Source organism: Galeopterus variegatus, unplaced genomic scaffold, assembly GCF_000696425.1.
Source record: "Galeopterus variegatus unplaced genomic scaffold, G_variegatus-3.0.2 Scaffold318, whole genome shotgun sequence".
Taxonomy (NCBI): Eukaryota; Metazoa; Chordata; class Mammalia; order Dermoptera; family Cynocephalidae; genus Galeopterus; species Galeopterus variegatus.
In genome coordinates, this window is record NW_007726429.1 from 373,748 (window position 1) to 399,920 (window position 26,173).

Consider the following 26,173-nt stretch of genomic DNA (forward strand, 5'->3'; position numbering starts at 1 on the left):
TGACACTCATACAGCTTATTTGTCCTCATCATCTCCTGCTTATAGTTGTGTTGAAAAACCCCCTTTGGTCTGGACTTAATGGATTCCTGCCTTATCTCTTACCCTTTTTAGGGCTGCTTGTGGGCTTGCTTCCTTTGCTTTCTTTGGGTCCTTTTCTGTTCAACAAACTTATGGCATTCATTAAACAGCAAATTGAGGCTATTCAGGCAAGGCCTATACAGGTCCATTATCAACACCTTGAGATGCAAGAACTAAGTGTTGCCTATATACCACTACATTCATCTTAACAAATGCTGCCTCTGTGAGCTGAACTGGATAGCCAAAGATGGGTAAGAGGGTAACATTCCCACACCACCTAAGACAGGAGGGCTGCCTCTGCTGCAGCCTAATCCTATGACAGGTACCGTGTGTGGGATAGATTGCCCCAACCTACGACAGGCACAGTTCCCGAGAGGTTCTCTTGGCTTGAAAAAATAAAAAAGGGGGACTGTCCGGAGCCATAGAGCCCGGCTGCCTGCCTGTCCAGAGCCAAAGAGCCTGCCCAGCTATTGCCTCGAGGCTTCAGAGCCTTGTTTGCTGTTATCTTCTGTCCCTCCCCCTCCTGTGCACTATGGGTGTAGGTAACTTTGCAACTGGCCATAGATAATGGGAATTTTCCATTTACTGGAACAACCCACCCTGCGGTTTTCTCAGTAAACCATCTGCTGCTCACTTCCTTATCTGCTGATTCCCTCCTGCTGGCTATATAAGCGGTGACCTTCTGGCTAATAAAGGAGACTTGATCAGAATACTGTCTAGTCTCCATTTCTCATGTCTCTTGTCCCATCCAATTCCCACTTCCCCCTCCAGGGTCTGTGTTGAATATCCCACGGGTCGGGACACCTGTTGGCCATTTGTATGTCTTCCTTTGAAAAATGTCTATTCAGTTCCTTTGCCCATTTTTTAATTGGGTTATTTTTTTTACTGTATAATTGCTTGAGCTCCTTGTATATTATGGATATTAATCCCTTGTCAGATGCATAGAGTTGGGTTTTCAAGAAGTTAAATAAAATAGACAAACCATTAGCCAGGTTAACAAAAAAAGAAGAAGAAGAAGAAGAGAGAAGACCCAAATAACAAAAATCAGAAATGAAAAAGGAGACATTACAATTAATACCACAGAAATACAAATGTATGACAACAAATATGAAAACCTGGAAGATATGGATAAGTTTCTGGACACATACAAACTACCCAGTCTATATTTCTTTTTAGATGCTCAACTGATTGGACAGAGGCCAGTAGAAGGGAGCTTAGTCTCAACTAGTAACTAAAATCTAAAGAACTTAATATTAATTAAGATCAAATAAGAAATCAGATTTATAGTTCTAGTAATAATTGTCCAATAATAATAGACAATTATTATTGCCTATTATGAACCAATTTAAGGTACTGTGTAACATCCAAAGAGGAGAATATAATCTGCTCTCCCTTGAGACGTAGACAGTCTTATTGAATAGGCAAGACTCAAATTTATAAAAATATTGTAGTCTTTAAAATTATTAAACAGTTTATTAGTATTTCTGGGCAAATGTACTCTGCTGTGAATTGATTGAATTATGTCCCCAAAGTTCATATATTAGAAGCTTAATTCCCACTGTAAACTGTTGAAGGTGGGAAATCCTATTATGGTAACTAAAAGGTGGGGCCTTGAAGAGGTTATTAGATTGTAGGATGGTGCTGTAGTGAATGGGTTATAAATGGTGGTCATGGGCGTGGTTCTGAGGGCTTTAAAAGAAGAGCACATGAGAAGTTAGCCTCTCTCTGCTCCACCATTTTCTGCCATGTGAGACCCCTGGGTCACACTTGCCACCACCAAGACCCTCACCAGATGTATTCCCTGGACTTTGGACTTCCTAGCCTCTGAAACTGTAAGCAATAAATTTCGTTTTCTTACAAATTACCCAGTTCTGTGTATTTTGTTATAAGCAACAGAAATGGATTAATACGTACTCACATTTTATTAAACCTTAAGGATATTATAAGATTCCAATCATAAAGGTGGGGTGGAAAGAATAGTCCAAGTAGGGAACTTGCACAAGCAAAGGCAAAGAGCTTAATTTCTTGATGATGGATTTCTCTGTTCTCTGGCCTTTTCTATTCCTCTTTTCTAAACCACATTTCTTTTCGTCTCCCTGCTTCCATACTTCACAATGGAACGCTTACTGAGCAGACTGGCAATCAAATCCCATCCTTAGCTGCGGCCATCCTGTCTAGTTCTAAAACTGCTTAGCTCTTTATTCACATCTAGGAGACCCTAACACCACCTCCCTAATTACACTGGAACTGGATCTAGAGATGGACAGTCTAAGCAATCTTTTTCCCAATGGTTTTCTAAATTCCCCACTCTTCTCAAAGAAGTGTCCACAATGACATATCATTTTGAAAACATTTAAAACTAATCAAATAATATTCATATGGAGGCATAGAAGATGACTAACATTGGCACAGAAATATACTTGCTTTTTGAAAGCTAAAAGCTTTAAGCTTCTTTTACATTTTTACAAGTAAGATCCCTTTAATCTGAAACTGGCCTTAGAGAGCTATTTGTCCAACCACAACTTTTCTTAGGTGAACTCAAGGGTTCCTAGAAAGGGAATATCCTTTCCCAGCTAAATGAGTTGCTTTTGAAACTAAATTTCAGGCCTCAAAGTTCTGGTATTTTCTCCCTCCACAGTACCATAAAGTCTTCCTTCTCATCAAAGAAATATTGTAGGAATTTGCAAGGCATCCCAATAGCTGAATTTGTTTCCTAATAGAGTGCACATCAAAAACTTGCTTTATTTAATCAGTACATCTTCACTAAGCAATCCATTTTAAAGGCATTGGAAAACAAGTTAAGCATTTTTTAAAAAATCAAGACAATTCATCTCACTAGAATAGTGCTATTATAGCAAACATATCGTGCTGTGGACAAAGTTACAAAAAAGTCTGACATGGCCAACAGCAGTTGGTAATCATAAGCCATAGTTGGAACATTGTCTGGAAACATGATCATCTAAAGTTTGGGTAACAACAACTGGGGGAGAGAGAAACAGAATGGTCAACATTGTCCCCAACTATTTGTCCCTTTCTCCATGAACCTCTGAATGAGAACTAAGATTATTTCTAATATGTTACTCCCTTCTTCTTCCCCCCTGCCAACTCCTAACTTAATAATTAATGGCTCTTTGGAGAATGATACTTGACTCTGCCTTCTATGCAGAGCTTCACAGGGCTTTTTGGGGTAGGAGGTTATAAGATGTCAGTGCTTCCTAATTAGAGAGGGTTTGAGTCTCTCAATTATTATGGAGATAAGCCCCCATCCCCTGCTTCAAAGGAGCAATTGCAGCACATGACAGGTGGCACCTGTGTTGCTCAAGTAGCTGCGAATTTAAGTGCTGGAATCCTGTTCTACTGGGTGCTCATTTTAAAGAAAAAAGTGCATTTCTGAATCTGGGCAAGAGACCAATTTTTAATAGAAGTTGAATTTTACTCTCACATAAGTCTTTGACTTATGGTTGTTAAAAGACAACCCCAAGGTCCTAAATTTGAAGCTTAATATATAGCCTAAAATAGTGATAGCATTTTCTAATGCACATTGTTTTAAAGATATATAAATTATATCATTCTCTTTATATGTAGACTAAGACTATGTTGGTTAGTGTGGGGGGGTTTGTTTTTTGTTTTTTTTTCCTGCAAAACACTATTATATAGGTGAGAATTTTGAGTTTCAGTGAAAATTCCATCTTGTTGATGGAACCGATTTAGAGTATTGGATTACAGTGCATTGCTGTCTGATCAAGCAGTGGCTTCAGTCATGAGGCCCAGCCACCCCCAGAGTGGAGTAGCAGGAACAGAGGGCCTGGTGCCCTTGTTTTACACAGGCCCCTTGCCCTGACCTCAGGCTTGTCACCTGCACCTCTCTAATTTTCAGTGTCCTCTGTTGTAAAGTGAAACCATAGGCCTGGATTTTTTTTTTAAAAAAGAAATTTTTTCTTAATTGTGGTGAAATGCACACAACATAAAATTTCCTATCTTAACTGTATTAAAGTATATACAGTTCAGTGGCATTAACGTTCACATTGTACAACTGTCAACTATCCATACACAGAACTCTTTCATCTTGCAAAACTGAAACTCCATGCCTATTAACAAATAGCTCCCCATACTCCCCACCATTCTACTTTTTGTCTCCATGAATTCGAGGAAATAAAGAATAATGTATAATAATAATGCTACTCTAGGTACCTCTTTTAAGTAGAATCATACAATATTTGTCCTTTTGTGACTGGCTTATTTTGTTTAGCATGATGTCCTCAAGGTTCATCCATGTGTCAGAATTTCCTTCCTTTTTTTTTTTTTCCTTTTTGTCTTTTTTCGTGTCCGGCAACGGATCGCAATCGTCAGTGTCGCGCCCGTACCGGACCGGGACTGGCAATGGGATTGCAACCCTCGGCGCTGCTCCCTCACCTCGCTCAGCTAGTGAGCGGGAACCGGTCTGTATGTGGGATCCAAACTCTCGGCGGGAGCGTTGCTGCACTCCCAAGTGGCGCGCTGTAGCAGTGCGCCACCGGGCCGGCCCAGAATTTCCTTCCTTTTTAAGGCTGGATTATATTCCATTGTATGTGTGTATCACATTTTCTTTATTCATTCATTGATAAACAATAGGGTTGCTTTTTTTGGCCATTGTGAATAATGCTGCTATGAACATGGGTGTACACTTAACTTCTTTGAACCTTTTCGATTCCTTTGGGTATATACCCAGAAGCAGAATTGCTGGATAATGTTCTGCTTCTATTTTTAATTTTTAGAGGAACCATTATACTGTTTTCCATAGCACCTGCACCATTTTGCATTCCCAGGACTGGATATTTTTGGAATATGGGGTTAAAGAAAACATATTATAAAAATTTATTTCACCTGCTTCTTTTTTTTTTTTTAACATGGCTGGTACAAAATTTAAAATCATATATATGTCTCTTATTATATTTCTAGTGGACAGCATTGATTTAGAGGAAGAGGAACTAGCCCTTTTACAAAGGTTTGGCAGAAAGTGAGGTCCCTTCCATGTCTAAAATTCTAGGACCCAATACTTGTTATTAAACTCTTAAAGCCATTTCCCTTTTTACTGGAAATCCTGCTGCTAACCATGGAAAAGTGCTCAAATGTCTTTTACTCCAGAGAGGCTTTTCTGACCTCTCTCTCTCTCTGTCTCCCCTGCTTTTGGATTACATGCTCTTATGGCACCCTTATTTACCAGTGGCAAACCCTAATCACATTTTAAATTTATCTCTTAATTTTCTATAGGACACGAGTTTCTGGAAGGCAGAGATTACGTATTCTTCTTCATTTCTTCAGTGCTGACACAGAACGATCAAACAACAAACGTTTGATGAATGAAAGTATGAATTGGAACAAAATACAGTCAAATATTTCCAAATGATGAACTGAAGAAGTGATTTAAAATATTGAAATGTTTCTCCTAATGCAAAATATTTCCCTGGCAAGGCTGGTACTCAGAAAATAATTATAAGTATAATAATGAAGATATCTATTATAATGTTATTCCAACTATCAGCTAGGGCAGAATCCACTCACCAGGGCTGGGATACCTGGCTTGACTTTCCTGCTCCTGCTGGTTGGCCTCAGAGGATGGGCTCAAGGCTGTTTAATGCAGGTCAACATGGAAGCACAGAAGGGGCATTCAATGCCCGGTCACGGTGGAAGGGGCGTCCTCTGCTCTTTCCCCGTAGGTGATACAGAGAACTCATCTTTGATGCTGAAAGAGACCTTGGAGTTGGTTGGGTGGAGTCCTGTTATCTCAGATGATGTGGCTGAGTTTCAGAGAAAGGAAGAGGCCACTCCCAAGTCAAGTGGCAAAAGGCTCAGGTCCAAGATCTGGAGATCCAGACAAATGCTCTTCGCATACCGATAGAAACTGCTTTTAAACCACCTTGCTAAGCGGTGAAGGGCAGGGCTGTAACTGGATACAGTGAAAACCCAATGCTTCAGTACATCTCTTCCACCCCCTGCTAACTAAGAAGCCTGGACTGTGGGCAGGTGACATTTCTGGACCTGGACCATGGGGCTGCAGCCCTGCTGGGGCGAGGCGTCTCCTGCAGGTTGTTTCTGCACTTCTGCAAACACCCCGCCTGGGTCAGTTTCGCTCCAGCCAGGACGGAGGATGTCCAGGCATCCCCGGAGAGGAAGCCGCTGTCCTTGTCGACTCCAAAGTGGGCGACGGAGGATGCTGCCAGCCTGTCTGCCCGGGGCGGGGACCCGCGAGGGGTGGGAGGGGCAGGGGCGGTGCGCGGCCCCTGCTTGGTCGGGTCCTTTGTCCCGGCAGCAGCCAGGCTGCGACCGCCACGCGGGCTGCCAGGTGAGATGCGCGATCCGAGAGCGGGGCCCCGCGGGCAGGAGGGACCGGGAGCGGGGACGCGGGCCGCCGCGGACTCACGTCCCTGCTGCAGGACAGATGGGCGGAGGGAGCAGGGCCCCCTCCCCACGTCGTCCCCGGGAGACCGCAGGAGCTCCGGGATCCTGGAGGAGGGCAGGGACGGGCCGGGAGCATTTTGGGGAACAGAAAGCCTAGGACAGCCAGAGATTTGTCTCGGAGCGAAGTTCCGGACCCTCGATCTCGTCTCATACTTTTTGCACTACAAGCGTGGGGTCACAGGCAGGGGGGCACTTTGGGGACAAGCAGAGAGTCATCTCTGAGTCCCCTGCTCTCCACCCTCCGGGATGCCCTCACCTGCGTGGTGCTGGACTTCATGGTGTCGGCAAGTCCAACGACTTCCAACAACCCTGCCCCACCCTCTCACCTCCCACGAAAACCAGCAAAACGTTTACCCCTGTTTTTGTCTTGTTTCGCTTTGTTTTGTTGCTTTGAATTTAGCGAACTAGCTTGGGATTGTCTCTAAACCTTCAAAGTGTGTATAAAATTTTTGTGTCTCCCTCCATGCACTTGTCTGAGGAGAGCCCCCATAGACTTTATTTGATTCTCCCCCAAATCAAACAGCTATAATCACAGCTTTGGGCTCCATCCACACGGCAAGTCTTCATGGTCTTCAGGTAAACTGAGTTGCAGGTTCTCCTTTGAAATCGGGCATTGAGGGAACAGTTTCCAGGCACCTAGAAAAGGTGGGGACGGGGATTCGTTCAGGGCTCAGGGAGGACAGTACTCACCCATCACATATGTGTCTGGGTTAAGAACCGGTCCGCTTCCCACCAGTGTGCGAGCAAATTAGTTTTCAGATATGTGGACTAGGAACCCAAGACGAATCTGGCTAATGAAAGGTCTATTCAAATGTCTTCTGGGAACCAAAAGCAGCCCCAGCGGGGGAGTTTCCACGGACCCTTGAGAGATGCCAGGTCCCAAGTTTATACCTCCCTAGTCCATTGGCAGCTTGAGAAAAGGAGGCGAGAATCAGCTGAGAACTTAGCTCAGGAACAGCCCTCAGAGAAGCCCAGGGCTGGGGGAGGGGAGGGGAGGGGGTCAGGTAGAGGGGGACAGGTGGTTGAGTAGGAAGTTTACAGCAAAACTAGTGAAAACCCTAGAAAAGTGACATTTCATCATTAATGCCACTTTCGTTGTTCCAACAAAATGGGCAGGAATACTCTGTAGAGGTGAAGTAGTTTATGCTGCCGCTTTAATAGATACTGTTTCTGATCCTGCCTTCCTTACAGGAGGCAGAATCTTGGAACCCCAGTCTGTGAGGTTCACGGGCGTGCTGGTGTTAGGACAGTGGTCCCCAAGGTGAGAGCTCCCCAAACATTGGCATCCTGCAGCTGGCCCAATTGCAATCTCTTCCTGATTGAAGAGAAAAAACAAATATACAGGTGAAGATGATAATTTTTTTCTTCATAAAATTTTCCTAAACCTTTAGTGCTTGCTTTTAGTCATGTGACACCTAGTTGAGTTCACACATGTATATTTGATGATGTTGAAGCTTAATATGTCATTATTGCCAGTATATAAAGAGCCCATAGTTCCAGGTGGTCTGTAACCTCCTCATTTTAGAGAACCACTGTTGTGTAAAAGATAAGAAATATATCCAGGGCTGTGACACATTATTCTTTAATGTCCTTTGAGTCTCAATGATTTGTGTAACCATCTGGCACTCTGGGTTATGGGGGTCAATTGCACAGGACCCCAGGATGAGAGAGGCAAGAAACTCCCTCGAACTACCGTGCTCACAGCCCAGACCGGTTTTCGTGTGCTGTTCTTAACATCGCCCATATTTTGTAAACTCAAACCATACTTTTGGTGAGATTTATGGAAGAGAGCTTAAATTTCTTAGTCAATCCCTCCGCCCTTACAACTGGTTAGCCAGTGTTCATTAAATCTCCAGTTGAATTGTTGTTTTTCAAAACAATAAGGTGGTTGTTTCTACCTACAACTTGTCTTTTCCTGATGTGATTACTGTTTGAAATGGCCCCCATAACATGGCCAGGGGTTTATTTGGCAATGACAGGAATTGGCAGTGACATTTCTTACTTTAAAAGTCATCAAAGAACCAAGCTTTTTCTCTTTTTTTTTTCCGATAATAGCTGCTACTTCACTAGCCTTTCAGCAGAAGGCAAGTTTTGCTGAGTTACCGATAGTTCTTTAATGTATTCAGCAAATGTTTATTAAGCACCTTCTGTGTGTCGGCCCCTGTGGTTTGAGGTGACTTGTGTTTCTGCTTTTAAGGAGTTGCCAGACAAGCTGCTTGGATATGAATTCCCTCACCTTTTCTCCCTCTCACTTCTCTGTGAGCCGAGTCCCAATTAGAATGAAATATTCTGGAGAATTCTTTTAGGTGTCACTAAACCGTCTTTACGTCTTTGCTCCAGAAACAACATGAGCAACTTAGTGGCCACTTGACATACTAAAAAGTAGGGAAGTGCCACTTTAGGGACTCCTTGACCCTGACCATTTTGAGCATTTTCTCTCAAGCTTAAGTTTCTGCTTGCTCTTTGTGTCCAGGCCCCGTTGGAGGAGTATGGCCAGTAAAGAAGCTGTCCACTGTGGTTTTCTGGCCTCAGAGCACCCCTGCTGGTGGGCAGTGCCTGACTCCTATCACCTCCAGGGCTGTGTAGGTGATAGTTTTCTGAACAGTGCTTCTAATCAGAGTAAACTACCTTGACACAGACAGGAGCATTCACTTTTGATCGGTAATACAAGGTCCCAGGGAGAACCTGCCTCTCCCCGCAAGGATCCCAACAGCTGCCCAGAGACAAGTTCCGTGTCCATCTTCTTTCTCTAATTCATACAGAATAAAAGTAATAAATCTGTAAATGCATTTTGATCTGCACCCTAAGTGAGATCTGGAAGAGTATATTCAAAGACAGTCAACAGGGAAGGATTCTATTAATTTCTGATTTAAGCTGGGCCAGTCTAAAATGTACCTCTGCAGTACTCAAAGGAAATGCTTGATAGTGTAGATTTAGCATCAGATAAAAGTATGGTGGTGGCAGACACTGATCTAGTGCTTACCATGACCAGGCACCCTTCTAAACGCTTTATGTTTAAATTATTTAAATTGTTAAATCCTCTCTCAACCAAAAGAAGTAGGTATTACATGTTCTTATCAACATTTTAGCTCTGGGTCACACAGTTACAATGTTTGATTTATTGAGTTCTTCTGGGATAAATTCCTAACTCATCTTTGTTATTATAGGGCACTTATGATTTCCATCTTGCCTACTTGTTATGAGAGGCAGCCCTGTCCTGCAACCAGACTGCTCCAGTCTGCATCCTGGCTCACCACTAACTAGCAATATGACCTTGAACATGTCACTGCTTTCTATGTGCCTCAGTTTCCTCATCTGTAAAATGGGAATGATCACAGTACTACCTCACCAGTTATTGTGAGGATTAAATGAATTTATATATGTAAAACACTTAGAGTAGTGCTTTGTGTACAAGAGGCACTATTATTTTTATTATTATCTGTTTTTTTCTTTCCAGTTTCATCTTCCTAATGCTTCCTAACATGGCAACTATGCTGAGCTGCTTAGAAGCTCTGTCATATTTCAGTGCCTTTGCACATGCTATTCCCTTTGCCTACAATACCTTTCCCCCTTCTTCAGCTAGAAAAATCCTTCCTCTTGCTGAGTTCAGCTTAAATGTTCCCTCCTCAGCGACCTTTCTGTAGCCCCCTCTTTTATTCTGCAGGTAGCTCTTGCTTCCTTTCTTTGAGATCTCAGCAGCCTTGTATCATTCACCTGTCACAAACTTACTGACCAACAACTACTTAACGTTTGTTAAGCACTTACTATGTGCCCAGTAGTGTGCCAAGTGTTTTTCTTGCTATTTTTTAATATATATACTGACAGCTCCAGGAGGTAGCATTATATCTTGTTAAAATAATTTTCAGCATCCACCTCCCCCAGTAGACTGTGATAGTGGTTTATACATCTCTCTGTGTTGTTCATTTCGTACCTCCAGGACATTTATAAGTAATTATGAGTAACTCTTCTTTTAAATAATCTTCCTGCTTTTTTCATTGCAGAAATTCACTGTCAAAACTTTAGAAAATGCTGATAAGCAGGAAGAAAAAAGTTAAAACTGCACCCCTCCCAGTTTTAACTGATGTCCTCCCTCCCCGAGCACATACATATACCTCTACACAAACAAATTGTGTTACCTATTAAAATGAATTGGAAGAGCTGAAATTCAAAATTAAATCTACCACACATGCAATATTGCAATGCATGAAATCTACATTTTAAAAATTCACAGTATTTAGTCTTTTCATGTTTTCGCACTTCCCGTTCCCTCAGTTATTTAGGATAATCCTGGTGAAAGTCAGCAAATACAGATTGCAAGGCAGCACAGAGAGACAAAGTAGAAAGAGAATGGCTTCTAAGTCAGACATGGGTTTGGATCCCAGCTGAGCCACTAGATGTGGTACCAAGTCCTCTCTCAGCCTTACTCTGTTCTGTAAAATAGAGGTAATAAGAAATACTTTGCAGCATTCTGCAAGGTTGAGAAGTAACATGGTGATGTGCATCGTGTTTGATTAATGGTAGGTCTCCTTGTTAACTTTCTAACGGTGATACCTTGTGACTTGCCCAAACAACTTTGACGCATTGTTTTTCCACAGCTACATGTGTCTTTTTGTCCAGTCCTTCATTTTAATTCTCACAGTAGTATAAGTTTTATATTTGTATTAGATGCCTTCAGTAACTTGCCTCACAGTCATTTTCTTAGAAATTCAATCTTGTCTCCGCAGGGTCACTTTTGAGATTAAGAGCAAGAAGTGGCACATTTAGGATGTTAGAGCAATCTTCATTTAAAAGTAGATCATTGCCTTCATTGCTTTACCATTAATGTTTTCTATTTTCCTTTATCAGCAATTCACTTCCCATTCGATTTGTATTGCTGCACTGCACACTCTTGTTTTCGTGCAAGATGAAAAGAGACAACCACGAATGTGAGCCACTCGATGATTTAGCAAATGCTTCTGATTTCCCCAATTATGCAGCTGCTTTTGGAAATTGCACTGACGAAAAAATCCCACTCAAGATGCACTACCTGCCTGTTATTTACAGCATCATCTTCCTTGTGGGCTTCCCAGGGAACGCAGTAGCAATTTCCACCTACATTTTCAAAATGAGGCCCTGGAAGAGCAGCACTGTCATCATGCTGAACCTGGCCTGCACAGACCTGCTGTACCTAACCAGCTTCCCTTTCCTGATTCACTACTATGCCAGTGGCGAAAACTGGATCTTTGGTGATTTCATGTGCAAGTTCATCCGCTTCAGCTTCCATTTCAACCTGTACAGCAGTATCCTCTTCCTCACCTGTTTCAGCATCTTCCGCTATGTTGTCATTATTCACCCGATGAGCTGCTTTTCCATCCACAAAACTCGATGGGCAGTGGTGGCCTGTGCTGTGGTGTGGATCATTTCACTGGCAGCCGTCATTCCCACCACCTTCCTGATCACATCAACCACCAGGACCAATAGATCAGCCTGTCTTGACCTCCCCAGTTCGGATGATGTCACTACTATCAAATGGTATAATCTAATTCTGACTGCAACCACTTTCTGCCTTCCCTTGGTGATAGTGACACTTTGCTATACAACGATCATCTACACCTTAACCCAAGGACCTCGGACCCACAGCTGCTTTAAGCAGAAAGCTCGAAGGTTAACCATTCTGTTACTGCTCATGTTTTATATATGTTTTTTACCCTTCCATATCTTGAGGGTCATTCGGATTGAATCTCGCTTGCTTTCTATCAGCTGCTCCATTGAGAATCAGATCCATGAAGCTTACATCGTTTCTAAACCTCTAGCTGCCCTCAACACCTTTGGAAACTTGTGTCTGTATGTGGTGGTCAGTGACAACTTTCAACAGGCCATCTGCTCAATAATGAGATGCAAAGCATGTGGGGACCTCGAGCAAGAAAAGAAAATCAGTTACTCAACCAACCCTTGAAATACTTCATTTACTTAAACAAAAATAAAAGCCTGTGGATTCTTTACCTATAACTTCTAAGAAGTCCAGAATATCTCCCTCCATGGAACTCCCTGTAAATACTGTGTATTCAGGTAACTGTCTGCAAGCCAAGGCAGGGCTACTAGGAGCTCTTTGCAATCTGTGTGTGGACAGCCTCCCTTGGGTAGATATAAGAATGAATGCATGCATATCAATAAGGTATCCAATCATAGAATTACAAACTATTGGAACACGGGCATCTCAGAGAACATCTACTTCCACCAACCTATATGTGTATATATATGGAAACTGGAGCTCACACACTTGCCCTTGATCTCTCAGCAATTTAGTGCCAAGACAGGAAAAAACTAGTGTCATAGTTTCATGCTCCTCCATACTCCGGGGCCTATTTGTATTGAACCACTAAACTATTCAAAGCATTACTTGTATTTTTCTAATTATTTAATTTTTACATTTCATATCTTTACAGATTTTTTTTTTTTTTTTGCCAAACTTTGCTTTGGGATTATTAAATTGGGTTTGTTTTTTAAGGAGAATTTAGTCAGTTCTGTAGATTAAAGCAAGCTAGTAAGATACACTTGAAATAATTCAAGGAAGTCAATACAAATAGCTGAAATTAGCACCTGCAAGATATTTGGGGTATTATGTCTTTATTGTTGCAGGCCATTTTAAAAGCGGTTATTGAATTTATAAAAATTAGCAGGCTGTATTAGTAATTACCAACAAGTTCTGGGGTAGGAGCAGGCACTTTTGGGGACAGAAGTACTTTCAAATATCACGTATGTTATTGGGTGTGAAATCAAATCCAACACTGTTTTGATTTCTATGGAAAAGTATTCCAGGAAGCACGAATTTTCCTTATCTATCTTGTTCTTTTATGACTATAATAAAAATATATCTATTGAAACAGCTGAGGCTATTTTGAACTGTGTGTATGCTTAATTATCAGTAAGTGTAAATATCTGAGAAAATACCTGGTCTGGATATTTAAAATGCTAGTAAATGCTTTGATACAATTAATAAACTTATTTTAAATCACTGAAAAGGCTAGTCATATTTTTTTCTGTGAGAATGCAGCTTTACCACTGGTTCTATTTATGTAAAACTTATTTTCTCTAGAGTTAGAGAACAGAAATAAGTTTAAGAATCAGTTATAGAGTAAGGCTGCAATAAATGACTTAAACAGAGGAAAAGGTACCATAGGAATTCCTCATAACTTTCAGGCTCTCCTAGGACATTACACTAAGAGCCAAGTGAAAATGTTCAGCAGGAACTTCTGCCAAGGAAGGGGTGAGGAGGGGAAAGCCAATGGCTCTGAACATGAACTTTTCTGGATGTGGCACTGTCTCCAGCCACCACCTTCTGAACCATCCTCTCCTGGGCCTTTCTATAAAACAGGAATTGAGCTGTTTTATCAGAGGACTCCGACTTGCCCATCCATGCTGGCTACACATCATGGAGTAGTATTCAGAGGTTTACTTGGAACCTGGGTAGATCTCTGGCTTTTCCTCCTTCCTCTCCCTAATGTCCAGCCCAACACAGCCCCTGGGCCATCACTAACATGCAGCAGATTAACCTTTATACCGATGCTGTTATTTTTGCAGCTCTGGGCACAAACTCCTTTCCTTTCTCTCCATCTCTATTTCTTCTTATTTCAAGGATGTCACCCACCAGAGAAAAGCCACCTCAACCTCCTTCATGTATATCTCAACTTGTGTGTGTAGTTTTCTTTTATTCTTTTCCCTTTTCCTACCAATCCACAGAAAAATAAATCATTGCTCTGTACGAATTTTTCTTATTGTGCTCTCTTAGGGACCTCGCTCCAAAGCTTAATCTCACTTTCTCTAATTTTTAACTTTTTTGTTACTTTGGATAATTGACCTTAGCTTGGGAGTATGCATAATTTTCCATTATCCTTAAAATGCCTTCCCTTGACTCCGCTTTTCTGTCATTCTATTACCTGACCTGCTTCCCGTAGTTACAGGTTAGGAGCAGATGACTGTCTGCCCTCCAGGGTTCTGCCGATTGAACATAATCACAAAGATCCAAGCTAAATTGAATTCAAAGGGTCAATTTTATTTCCCAAGGTAAAGAGTTCTAGGCTAATTTTGCTGGAGGAGGCAGTTTTGAACTGAGGCCAGAAAAGGGATTGATGATACTTCCCGGACTAGAATGGGACCCGCATGACCTTGCCTCCTGCCACTAGCTATAGGCAGAGAAAGTACTATTAGAACAAAAGAGCAGAGCTCTGTCTGCCAGACATGGCACTGCCCTGATCTGCTTGTCACTTAAGGACTGGAAGGTCAAATCAGGCTCACTGTACCTGAGTATGGAGAATCCAGAAAAAAATGGTTCCCAACTTTTTGACACAGTAACTCCTCCACTTTGTTTTTAACTTTATGTCATATGAATTTTCAAACAGTCACAAAATCAGAGAAAGTAGCAAAGTGACCTCATGAACCCAAGTCACCAATAGTCAATGTTCTACCATTCTTGTTTCATCTGTCTCTTTTCACATTTTTTTTTTTGCTAGAATATTTAAAAGCAAAGTCTAGACAACAAATAGTTTCACCTATAAATGCTTCGATGCTGATCTCTCTCAAAACATACAAAAACAAAATAAAAAAATGATTCCTTAATATTATTCATACCAGAGACCTAGATGAGTGGGAAGGTGTTCTTGGCAGTGGTAACAGCAAAAGTGAAAGTACAGAGGGAGAAAAGTTCAATGTGTTCCTAAGACAAGTCACAAAGTCACAAATCCTGATCAGCAGACTGGCCAAGTGTGTTTTGTGAATTAGCTGCCAGTATTTATTTAAAAACCAGGAGATTTCACATAAAGATCCAGATTTCCCGATTCTCTTGAAAAATTGGAAGATCAGGCTGACCAGTTAGCCTCCTTGGTTAGAGTGTGTTGTTATAACACCAAGGTCAAGGATTCAGATCCACATACTGGCCAGCTGCAAAAAGAAAAGAAAAGAAAATTTGAAAGATCCCACCAGGCCACAATTGATTGGCACTGAAAAGTGGCCATCCCTTTAGAAAGTCTAGGCTTGAGGCACAGAAAGACAAATACCATGTGATCTCACTCATATTTGGAATCCAAATAAATAATAATATTATAGGGACAGAGAGTAGAACAGTGGTTACCAGCGACTGGGGTTAGGGGGAAGTAAAATGGAGAGAGGCCAATGGGTATGAAATTACAATTAGATAGGAGGAATAAGTTCTGGTGTTCTATTGCACAGTAGGGTGACTATGGTTAACAGTTTTGTATATTTTATAATAGCTAGAGGAGAGGCTTTTGAATGTTTGCCACAAAGAAATGATAAATGCATGAGGTGGTGGTTACATTAACTACCCAGACCCAATCATTTTATATATATATATATATATCAAGATCCAGACAGCCTTCATGTGCGCATTTGCTTATGCCTCCTAAATTCCTTTTCATCTGTTAGAGTTCTCTTCCTCTTTATTTATTGCCCATTATTTACTGAACAAATCAAGTCAATTGTTCTTTAAAATTTTTCACATTGTGGGTTAGGCTGTTTTAATCCCATTTTACTGCTTAACATGTTCCTCTAATTCTCATATTTACTACAATTTGGAAGGTAAAGCCAGAGGTTAGATTAGAGCAAATTCTTTCCCTTCCTTCTTTCCTTCCCTCCCTCCCTCTCTCCCTCCTTCTCTTATTTCTTCTTTTATTTCTTTTCACATAAATATTAATCCACCTCAGAAGATAAGTAGTGTCTGACTGCCCTGTGCTTATCAATTGAGTGGGGTTTTAGGATGAATTGCTCTGACCCTTCTGTCATAACGTTCCTCATCTTCCTCTGCCTTTATAGCTTTATTTCTAGTTTTATTAGTTGCTTATTGTTGCTTTGATCCATTAGGTGATTTTAAAAATTCTGTAAAGAAGATCTCTGACCCATCAAATATCCTTGACCCCTTCACTCTTAATCTAGTTCCCACCAATCCGATTTGTCTACTCTTCCTCCTTTGGGAAGGCACAGGTAAGGGATCAAAAGAGATGTGGAAGCTGCGTCCCAGTACTGCCTCAATGAGAGTGTAAATGTTGACAGAAATGTTCACAGAATTTCCTTTCAGTACAGGCCAAGTTTTTGTTCTTTTAACTCTTTGGGGTTAACAGCCAAGCTTATGACTCATGGGGTTGGAGCTGTCTCTGTGAGGAAGGAGACTATCAGAGGACATTGCCGTACTTTTGCCATGTTTCTCCAAACCCACCTCAGTGCCTTTGTGTATCTTCTGGGACCAGTGCAAGCCATTTTAATTTTCTGCCAAAAAGCCCGGAGAAGGGTCAGACTAAGACATTAATTAGCTACCTGACCATGTCACACTTGAGGCCAAACATTCGCTTTCTGTTATAATTTAATTATTAAATTCTATTCAGCAATATCATTTAGTATAATCTATTTGATATTATGCCATGAGCCCAAATGTTATCAAATACTTCAAGGCAAGCAACATGGCTAAGGGTTACAGTTCTACCATAATTGAGCTCCCAGGAAGAAATAAAATTATAATATGCACTGATATGTTTTACAGATTCTATTTTCCTTTCTAGGCTTCTGTCTGAATATTGTATATTGATCTGTCTTTCATTTTATTAATCTTGCCTTGTAGTGTATATAATTTGTTATTAAACCTATCCACTGAATTCTTAATTTCTGATATTTTGGTTTTTTCTTATAGAATGTGTGTGTGCTTCTCTTTATTAATTCTACTATTTCAGTGAGGGTTTATTTTTTGTCTTTTAATCTATTTTGTCTATCTCCTATATTTTTCAGAACAGAATAATCAGTTATTTTAAAGTTCTCATCTTTCCTTCCAGAACTACCTTTGGGGCTGCTTCTGTGGTCTGCCATTTTCTTTATGTCTGTCAGTCACATGATCCTCTTTTCTTGTATGTCTATTGATTTTTGACTAAATGACAGAAATTGCATATAAAATAACCAAAGAGCCTCCCCTGAGAGGTCTACCTTTTCTTTAGCCAGCAATACAGCCCTGGGAATGTATTTTTTAAAATAGTAAATAGGAACTGAACTGGGCTGAGACTGGGTTGCAGTTTTGGTACAGTTTCATTTACCTCTGGTTTGCCTTTGTATCTGATACTTTCAATTTATGTATGTCTTTATATTTAAGGACTGTTTCTTGTAGATAGGATATGGTTGAGTCCTGCTTTCTATCCAAACTAACAATCTCTTCCTTTTAGTTGGAGTATTCAGTGCACTTATATTTAATGTAATTTTTGGCATGATTAGGTTGAAGACTATCATTTTGCTATGTTTTTCATTTGTCTCTTCTTTTTTGTTTCTTTGCTGCTCTTTTCATTTCCTTTCAGATAAATAAAATATTTTTTGTATTTTCATCCACTTCCTCTACTGGATTCTTAACTATATGTCTTTTTATTCTTTTTATTTTATAGTGATTTTTCTAGGGCTATAAATCTACCTTATTTATCAAAAATGATTTAGAGTCAAGTGTGTACTGTTTTACATTTCAAATGTAGGTAATTCAGGTAATTTTTAGCCATTATTTCTTCAAATATGTATTCTATCCTATCTTCACTCTCTTATTTCTCCTGGAATTTCAGTTACACATATGCTGTGCACCTTAAGGTAGTTGCACGGGTCACTGAGACTTTGTTCATTTCTTTTCAATCTTGTGATCCTCTCTTCTTCAGACCTATTTCAAGTTAACTGCTTCTTTTGTTTTCTCCCATTTACTATTCATCTTAATTAGAATTTTTAATTTTAGTTATTTTACTTTTTGATTCCATAATTTCTATTAATTACACTTCTCTCCTCAAATCTCCTTGTTATTCACTAAATAAATCAGATTTCTTTTTAAATCTTTGAACATACTTAAATAGCTGCTTTTCCATTTTTTCTATTAAAGTCAGCAACTGATTATATTAGTTTCCTATTGCTGCTGCAACAAATTACCACAAATATAGTGACTTAGAACAATACAACTTTATTCTCTTTCAGAGGTCAGAAGTCCAAAATCAGTTTCACTAGGCTAAAGACAAGGAGTTCACAGACCTGCAGTATTTCTGGAGGCTCTAGCCACCACCAGACTTTGGACTTCCCAGCCTCAAAAACTGTAAGCAAATAAATTTTGTTTTCTTTATAAATCACCCAGTTCTGTGTATTCTGTTCTAAGCAACAGAAATGGATTAATACAGTAGTGGATCATTTTTCTATAGCTGTTTTTAAGAGTTTCTCTTTGCATTTGGTTTTCAGCCATTTGACAATATGTGGTTAGATTTTTTAGTTGTGATTTTTTTTTCTTTCTTTTTTTTTTTTTTTTTTTTTTTTTTTTTTTTTGCATTTTCCCACTTTAGAGACCACCTGCATTACTTAGCTTGTGGTCCCTTCATTCATCTTCAAAGCCAGAAGCATAACATCTTCAAATCTCTCTGACCTCTACTTCTAATTAAACATATCTCTTTGACTTTGATCCTCCTGTTTTCATTTTATTGTAAATCGTGTAATTACATTGGGCCAACTTAGATAGTACAGGATAACTTCCTCATCTCAAAGTTCATAACTTAATCACATCTGAAAAATCTCTTTTGCCATGTAAGGTAACATATTCGCAGGTTCTGGGAACTAGGATGTGAACATTCTGAGACGACTATTATTCAGCCAACCATAATGGGTCACCTTGAAGTCAAATTCTAATTGCTTTCTTTTTTTTTTTGGCTATGGCCATTTTTCTCGTTTGCATGTCCAATAATTTTTTACTGAACACTGGATATTGTAAATATATTATTTAAGGACTTCTATTATTATCCTCTGAAGACTGGTTTTGTTTGTTAACGGAGAGATTAATTATTTGCTAATCACCTTGAAATTGTATTGGCTTGGTTTCATGGTTTATTAAAGATTACATTTGTGAAAAGCCCAAGATGTTTTCCAAGCCCTTCTAACACAGTAGAACTCAATTGACAAATTCTGTCTGTCCAGACTTAGTTTTAAGCTTCTTCTTTTTTCTTTCAAAGCAGATCTAGAGTAGAATTTACTCTAGGGTACAGTCTTTACTCTTAAGATATAATTTTTTGCTGCCTCAGCTATATGAGTTAGTGGGGTGCATTGAGGGTTATTCCCTCTAGTTGGGCCAGAACTTCAATGTTCTCCATCACTGCTAGACCACTAGTATTTCTGTTTCCATAATAACCTCTTTCTGATTAGCCTCAAGTACTACCTCCCTGCAAGCACAGTGCTTGGCTCAGGAATCACAGGAATATATTTCTATTTCCCCCCACCTCCCCATTTCCCCCTGCCCCTACCTTGGTCCTCTGCTCCAAATATTTCAGATACTTCAGCTTTGTCAAATACTGACCTCTGAATCCTCAGCGTAAAGGGACCATTGTGTTTTGCTTAAACTCCAGATGTCTGCACTGTGGTCAGGAAACTATGCCTAGGCAAAGAGCTGGGAGGATTGTGGGGATCACAGGTTTGCTTTATCTATTGTCTGATATCTGAAAACATTTATTAATATATTTGTCCAGTCTGATTGTTGTTAACAGTGGTAGAAACTCTCCCTACATCCCACTATGATCTATTCTAGGTGAGAGATCAGAATCTATGTGGAACACTTCCTGTCTTTCCCATTAATGCTTTTTACTATTTACCCTTCTAAAGTGTCAGAGAGAATTTAACTTAAACATGGCAGTTCAATCATATGTCTCATCCCTTAAAATGATACTAAAATAACAATGGGAATATAACTACAAAGATACTAGACATTTTGGAAACCAAAAGCTTATGAATGAATGGTGAAACTACATGCAACCAAAGCTGGTAGGGGAGAGAATACAGACAAGGCAGTGCACTTTGCTTAACTCCAAAATGCTCAGGAGTTAGAGCCAGCAGAAATGGGTACTACCTGAAAAGAGGGTTATAAGTAGAACTCATAACAGGAAGTTTGATTTAAAGCCCGAATAAGAGACAAGTACAACCCTAGATACTCTACCTTGTCCTACGCAAATCAATGATTATCCCTTTGTTACACCACAGAATTCTAGGCTTTTTATTCTGAAGAGGTCGAACCAGAAAGATTCTCGACCTGAGGACAATAGATATAATTAAAGGCAGGGTAAAAGTGAGGTCTTCTACACTGGATAGAAACACTTGGCTCAGATAAAACTAGCAGCTCGTGTTCACATTTCTTATCAGAATATTGGTGACATTTTTCTCTAGGAAAATGGAAAATCCAGCAATGGTAGATACAACTTATATAGCCCTAGCGATGCTCTGTCTTAACTGCTTTCTTCATGAGCGCAGGCAGTCTGAGTCCAGAGCCCACGTGCAGAACCACTGTACACACTGCCTTGCACAAAAGGAGAGACTTTTCTAGACACCAACAGCTGAGGAGCAGCTCAATCTGCTCATCCCTCCATGATGCCCACCTTGTCAGTTCAGCTTCTTAGTGACTTACTCTTCAGTATGAGCAGACAGCCATGAATAAGAAGGCAACAGAGGAGAGCCAAAAACAGGAATCAGATTCCAAAATGAACAAACGAGAAGAAGGAAGAAAGCACTCAGGGAAACAGACACACTGTAGGGAGCATTAGAAAATTTCAAACACCAATAATACTCTCAGAGACATCCTTAAAACAGACCAGGAGATTCTGAAGGAACAAATGTTCAAAGAACAAGAAAGAGCTCTTGGTCACCGGCCAGGGGAGATTAGTGGGGTTATTGCGCATGCCTTCCACTAACTGCCTGCAGCACAGTGCAGGCTGTGCATGAGGGAATTGGGGGTACTCCTGGCATCTTCTTTCCATTTATTCTAATTGTTTGATATTTAGAAGAAAGTCTTAGAGGCTGGTAGTATGATGCCAGAATTATTTTCTGATTTCACTTCAGGTGAAGCATTCTCTGATTTTTGTTATTTTTTATACATTTCAGAGGTTTGAGAGGAGTGGGTTTTTGTTAAAATGCACTTAAACCACTAAGTTTCTTAGAGTTCTCTATTTCCTTATTATTATTCTGTCTGTGCATATGATATATGAATATATGTCGTATGATTACATAATAGCATACAATTTATTTTCCATCATTTAGAAATATACCTAGCCTGATCACATTATTTTTCTTTCTGAAATTGCTCGCTAACACTACATTAATGCTTCGGAATAATTTTCTGATTAATCACAATAGCTGCCACAAACATTTGAATAATAAAACATAGATGCAAAAAGTATTATTTATTCAGTTCGTACTTTTGTTTGTTGAGCACAGGGATTTATAGAACAGAGGAATGCATGGCCTATGTGTTAGGATCACAATATCAGGTTTTTTTTTTTTTTTTTTTTTTTTTTTCCGTGTCCGGCAATGGATCGCAACCCTCAGTGTCGTCCCTGCACCGGACCGGGACCGGCAACGGGACCGCAACCCTCGGTGTTGCTCCCACGCCTCGCTCAGCCAGTGAGCGGGAACCGGTCTGTATGTGGGATCCGAACCCTCGGGCGGGAGCGCTGCCACGCTTCCCAAGCGGCGCACTTTCCAGTGCGCCACCGGGCCGGCCCCCGAATATCAGTTTTAACTTCTATTCAGGTAAACTAACACCAGCATCTTTTGAACTTCTACTATGTGCACAGTAGTGTGCTATACCTTGGAGACATAAACAAGCAGAACTGTTTTATCTTTTTCCGTGTCCGGCAATGGATCGCAACCCTCAGTGTCGTCCCTGCACCGGACCGGGACCGGCAACGGGACCGCAACCCTCGGTGTTGCTCCCACGCCTCGCTCAGCCAGTGAGCGGGAACCGGTCTGTATGTGGGATCCGAACCCTCGGGCGGGAGCGCTGCCACGCTTCCCAAGCGGCGCACTTTCCAGTGCGCCACCGGGCCGGCCCCCGAATATCAGTTTTAACTTCTATTCAGGTAAACTAACACCAGCATCTTTTGAACTTCTACTATGTGCACAGTAGTGTGCTATACCTTGGAGACATAAACCTTAATAATAAAACAGTTCTGCTTTCAAAGATAACACATTCTTGCAAACTAACTGCATTATTTACACTTGCGTTTTTGGTTCAGTGTTTGTTATGTTACATTTACTTATCAAAAGTCAATGAAATGTTTATACAGTTCTTTTTATGATTACAACTTATTAGTTTCCTAATTATATTCTAAGGAGCTCACCAAAGGGTGCATTTCAAATACACATATAATAATCTAAATTCCTCTCACTAATAACCCTAGGGCATGTTCTAAATATACACAGAAATATCCTAGTGTCTTAATTGCATATGGTTAAATGCCCCTTTTATCTGTTTAAATCCATCTAGGAGATGAACAATATGGCAGTATTTGGTACTAAAACCTTGGTATTATCCCCTTATCAGGAGCAACATTGTGAATATCTGAATCTTACACCAAGAAAGCCAAGAAAAAAAAAAATCTATGTATGCACCATAAGTGATGCTCAAACAACAAACTGTCTCCTTCTTACAAAACATTTTCTGATTCACATAGTCAATTTAAAAGTTTAAATAACAGTGACTTTTTTTTCCTTTAAATTCAGTGGAATTCTAGATAGTATTCATATTAAAAAATTAAAACAAGGCTAATGTTAAAGCCCCTATTCAATGTTTATCATTCACAAAAGCATTGCTAAAGTTCAGCTTTTGTGAACCTTTCTCCGACTACCTAGCTCCGAGTAGGCAGCTCCACAACTTCTTTTTCTTATTCCTGGTGCACTTTGGGCACATTACCAGACAGGACTGGGGTTATCATTCTTCCATGTCCACGGGGTTTTTCCCTCCCCAGTAAGATTATTAATTTCTCCAATGAATGGTCACACTTATTTGTGTTGCTGGCACCTAGGAGTTTACTAGAAGATACGACATAGAACAACAGCAAAAATAAGCCTCTTTTAGAATAGAAATACTTGCCTTTTAATCCCAATTCTTATTTGACCATTTGCTGAATATGGAAAACTCATGCTTGAATTGAATCTTCGGATTGCCTTTGAGGACAATAGAAAAGACCTTTGTTTCTGATAACATGTAGGATTAAATCTACTGCACCACTTTCCAGAAGGAAACAATGAAAATAACTATATAAAATACTTTCATAAACACCTGTTAAAATGCTCCCTAAGCTAGTAAGAAGCTAAAAAACCAACAAAAGGAAAACATAAATATAAGGATGGTAAACCTAGAAATTAACAAGCAGCAAAAGCAACTATTTTTCCAGCAGTTTATACGAAACCCTGGTAGCTTTTTAGCCCGGTTTTGATATCTGTGGTGGGATGTACAGGGTGATCATAGGCCCTGATTTGCCTAAGATACTGCTAGTTAATGCAGGTTGCCCTCGTGTAATTATTAATAGCACCACTTTTATTCTTGAAAGTGTCTGGAATGATATGTGGTTACTCTAAGCATGAGAGATAGAACATAAAGTATGCAAATCAACAAAGGTGGGGATTCTGATAGGAGACTCTTGCAAAAATCTGCATATTGATGTACTGTACTCACCATGTTAGGGCAAATGATAGGTAAGGCTGTGGAGCAGAAGGGGAGACAGCGTGTAAAATAGCCTATACTTACTTTGGCACTGGGTAGAGGGAAAGTGAATTTGGCCCTGAGACATTATAGTCAGCATGAAGCTTACATGTAAATTTGTTGTTACCTGCATGTGAAAAATTGAAGTTCAAGTGGAGAATTGATTTTAAAGTGATTTCCAGATGAGAGGTACCAGCAGGCAACTGGCATAAGCATACACAAAATCTCTCTAAAGGAACACAACTTTAACCATATCTCAAAGAATTCTTATTGGTTAAGTTTCCAGGGATGATGAAACACTCACATTAAAAAAGAAATCACAAGAAATACCATCAAAAAGTCACAGTGAGAGAAATGTGTCAGAATAAGTGGATGGAAGACTCACATCCTCAAAGATTTCATATGTGAGAAATATCAGATATGGATTGTAACATAAGATGTTCATTTTGTTTGAAACAATAAAAGGCTTGAAGAAATAAATGAGTGATAAAAATGAAATTATAAAAATGATTAAACAGCTTTGAAAGAAAACCTTCTAGAAATAACACATATAATGAATTGAAATAAAAATTTTTAATGGATTGGGAAAACAGGTGATTAGATGCAGCAAAGAGAGAATAAACTGGAAGTGATATCAGAAAGAACTACTGGAAGGCAAGCCAAAGAAACAAGAAAATGAAAAATATGAACAAGTTAGTCCTGGAGTAGAGTCTGCGAGGTCCAGCATATATATGAGCAAAATTTTGGAAGAACATTAAAAAAAAAAAAGAATAGAAGGAAAAAACAACGTTTGAAGACATAATGGCTGATAATTTCCCCAAAACATTGAAAGCTCCCAAAGCTCCGTGTTGGAAGCCCTGTAAATACAGGCAGGATAAATCAAAACAAATTGATGGTTAGATCCATCCAATGAAACTGCAGACCATTTAAAATCTTGGAGTCACCCAGGAGAAATGATAAATCTCCTACAGAGGAGTATCTGTAAAACTGAAAGCTGACTTTTAACTGCAAAAATATAAGTCATAAGACAATGAAATAACATCTCCAGTGTATTGAGACAAAATGTTTGTTTACCTAGAATTCTATGTCCAGAAAAAATATCTTTTGGCAATAAAGGAAAAATGATGACCTTTGCAGGTAGAGATAAAAAGTTTACCACCAATCGACTTTCACAGAATAAAATTCTAAGGAATGTACTTCAGAAAGGACAATCATGCAAACTGAATAGTTTTAGAGACAGGAAGAAATGGTGAGTGCAAGGATGTTTGTAATTATCCAGGCAAATGGAAACAAACATTGACTCTATAAAATAATAATGATAATGTCCAATATGTGGGTTTAAAAAACAAGGTGAATCTGAAATGCTGAGAACTATGAGCACTGACTCTGGGAAAAAATGATAACTGTAATGAATACAAGAAGATCCTTGTATTGTTTGGGAGGAGAGTAAACATACGGAATAACTTTAGGGTATGTTAAATTTCAAATAAAAGAATAGACTCACAGAATTTAAAACCCAAGGTAATGGAATGAAAATATGGAACAATAACACAAAAAAGAAAACACAGAAGGAGTGGAACAGAGCATGCGGGTAAGTCAGTGTACTATTGATCTTCAGCTGGGTAATTAGGTTGTTTTAGTCTGCTTTGTGTTGCTATAACAGAATACCTGAGACTGGGTAATTTATAAAGGAAAGAGGTTTATTTGGCTTGTGATCCTGGGACAGCTGCATCTGGCACGGGCCTCAGGCTGCTTCTACTCATGGTGGAAAGCGGCAGGCAGCTGGCGGGTACAAGCAGATCACATGGTGAGAGGAAGCAAGAGAGAGAGAGAGAGAGGAGGTGCCAGGGTCTTTTTAAGCAAGAAGCTCCCGTGGGAACTAATAGAGCAAGAACTCACTCATTAATCCCTCCTCCCCCAGGGAGAGCATTAATCTGTTCATGAGGGATCTGCCCCCATGACTCAATCAGTTTCCAACACTGCCACACTGGGGATCAAATTTCCACAGGAGTTTTGGAGGGGACAACACATCCAAACTCCATCATTCCTCCCCTGGCCCCCCAAAACTCATGTCACTCTCACATACAAAATACAATTATTCCATCCCAACAATCCCAAAAGTCTTAGCTTGTTCCAGCACCAACTTAAAAGTCCAAA

General features: G+C 39.9%; 1 protein-coding gene across 1 annotated transcript; it reads left to right on the forward strand.

The window, feature by feature from the left end:
* The first annotated feature begins 6,329 nt into the window (after nt 1-6,329).
* On the forward strand, nt 6,330-12,952 carry OXGR1 (oxoglutarate (alpha-ketoglutarate) receptor 1). Its single transcript, XM_008567395.1, has 2 exons — nt 6,330-6,400; nt 11,362-12,952. Exon 2 carries the CDS (start codon nt 11,420-11,422, stop codon nt 12,449-12,451), a length of 1,032 nt encoding a protein of 343 aa, XP_008565617.1. The 5' UTR covers nt 6,330-6,400; nt 11,362-11,419; the 3' UTR covers nt 12,452-12,952.
* The last annotated feature ends 13,221 nt before the right edge of the window (nt 12,953-26,173 follow it).

What these genes read in the sequence shown, in the direction of transcription:
- OXGR1 (XM_008567395.1), top strand. Translation starts at nt 11,420, where the DNA reads ATGAAAAGAGACAACCACGAATGTGAGCCACTCGATGATTTAGCAAAT.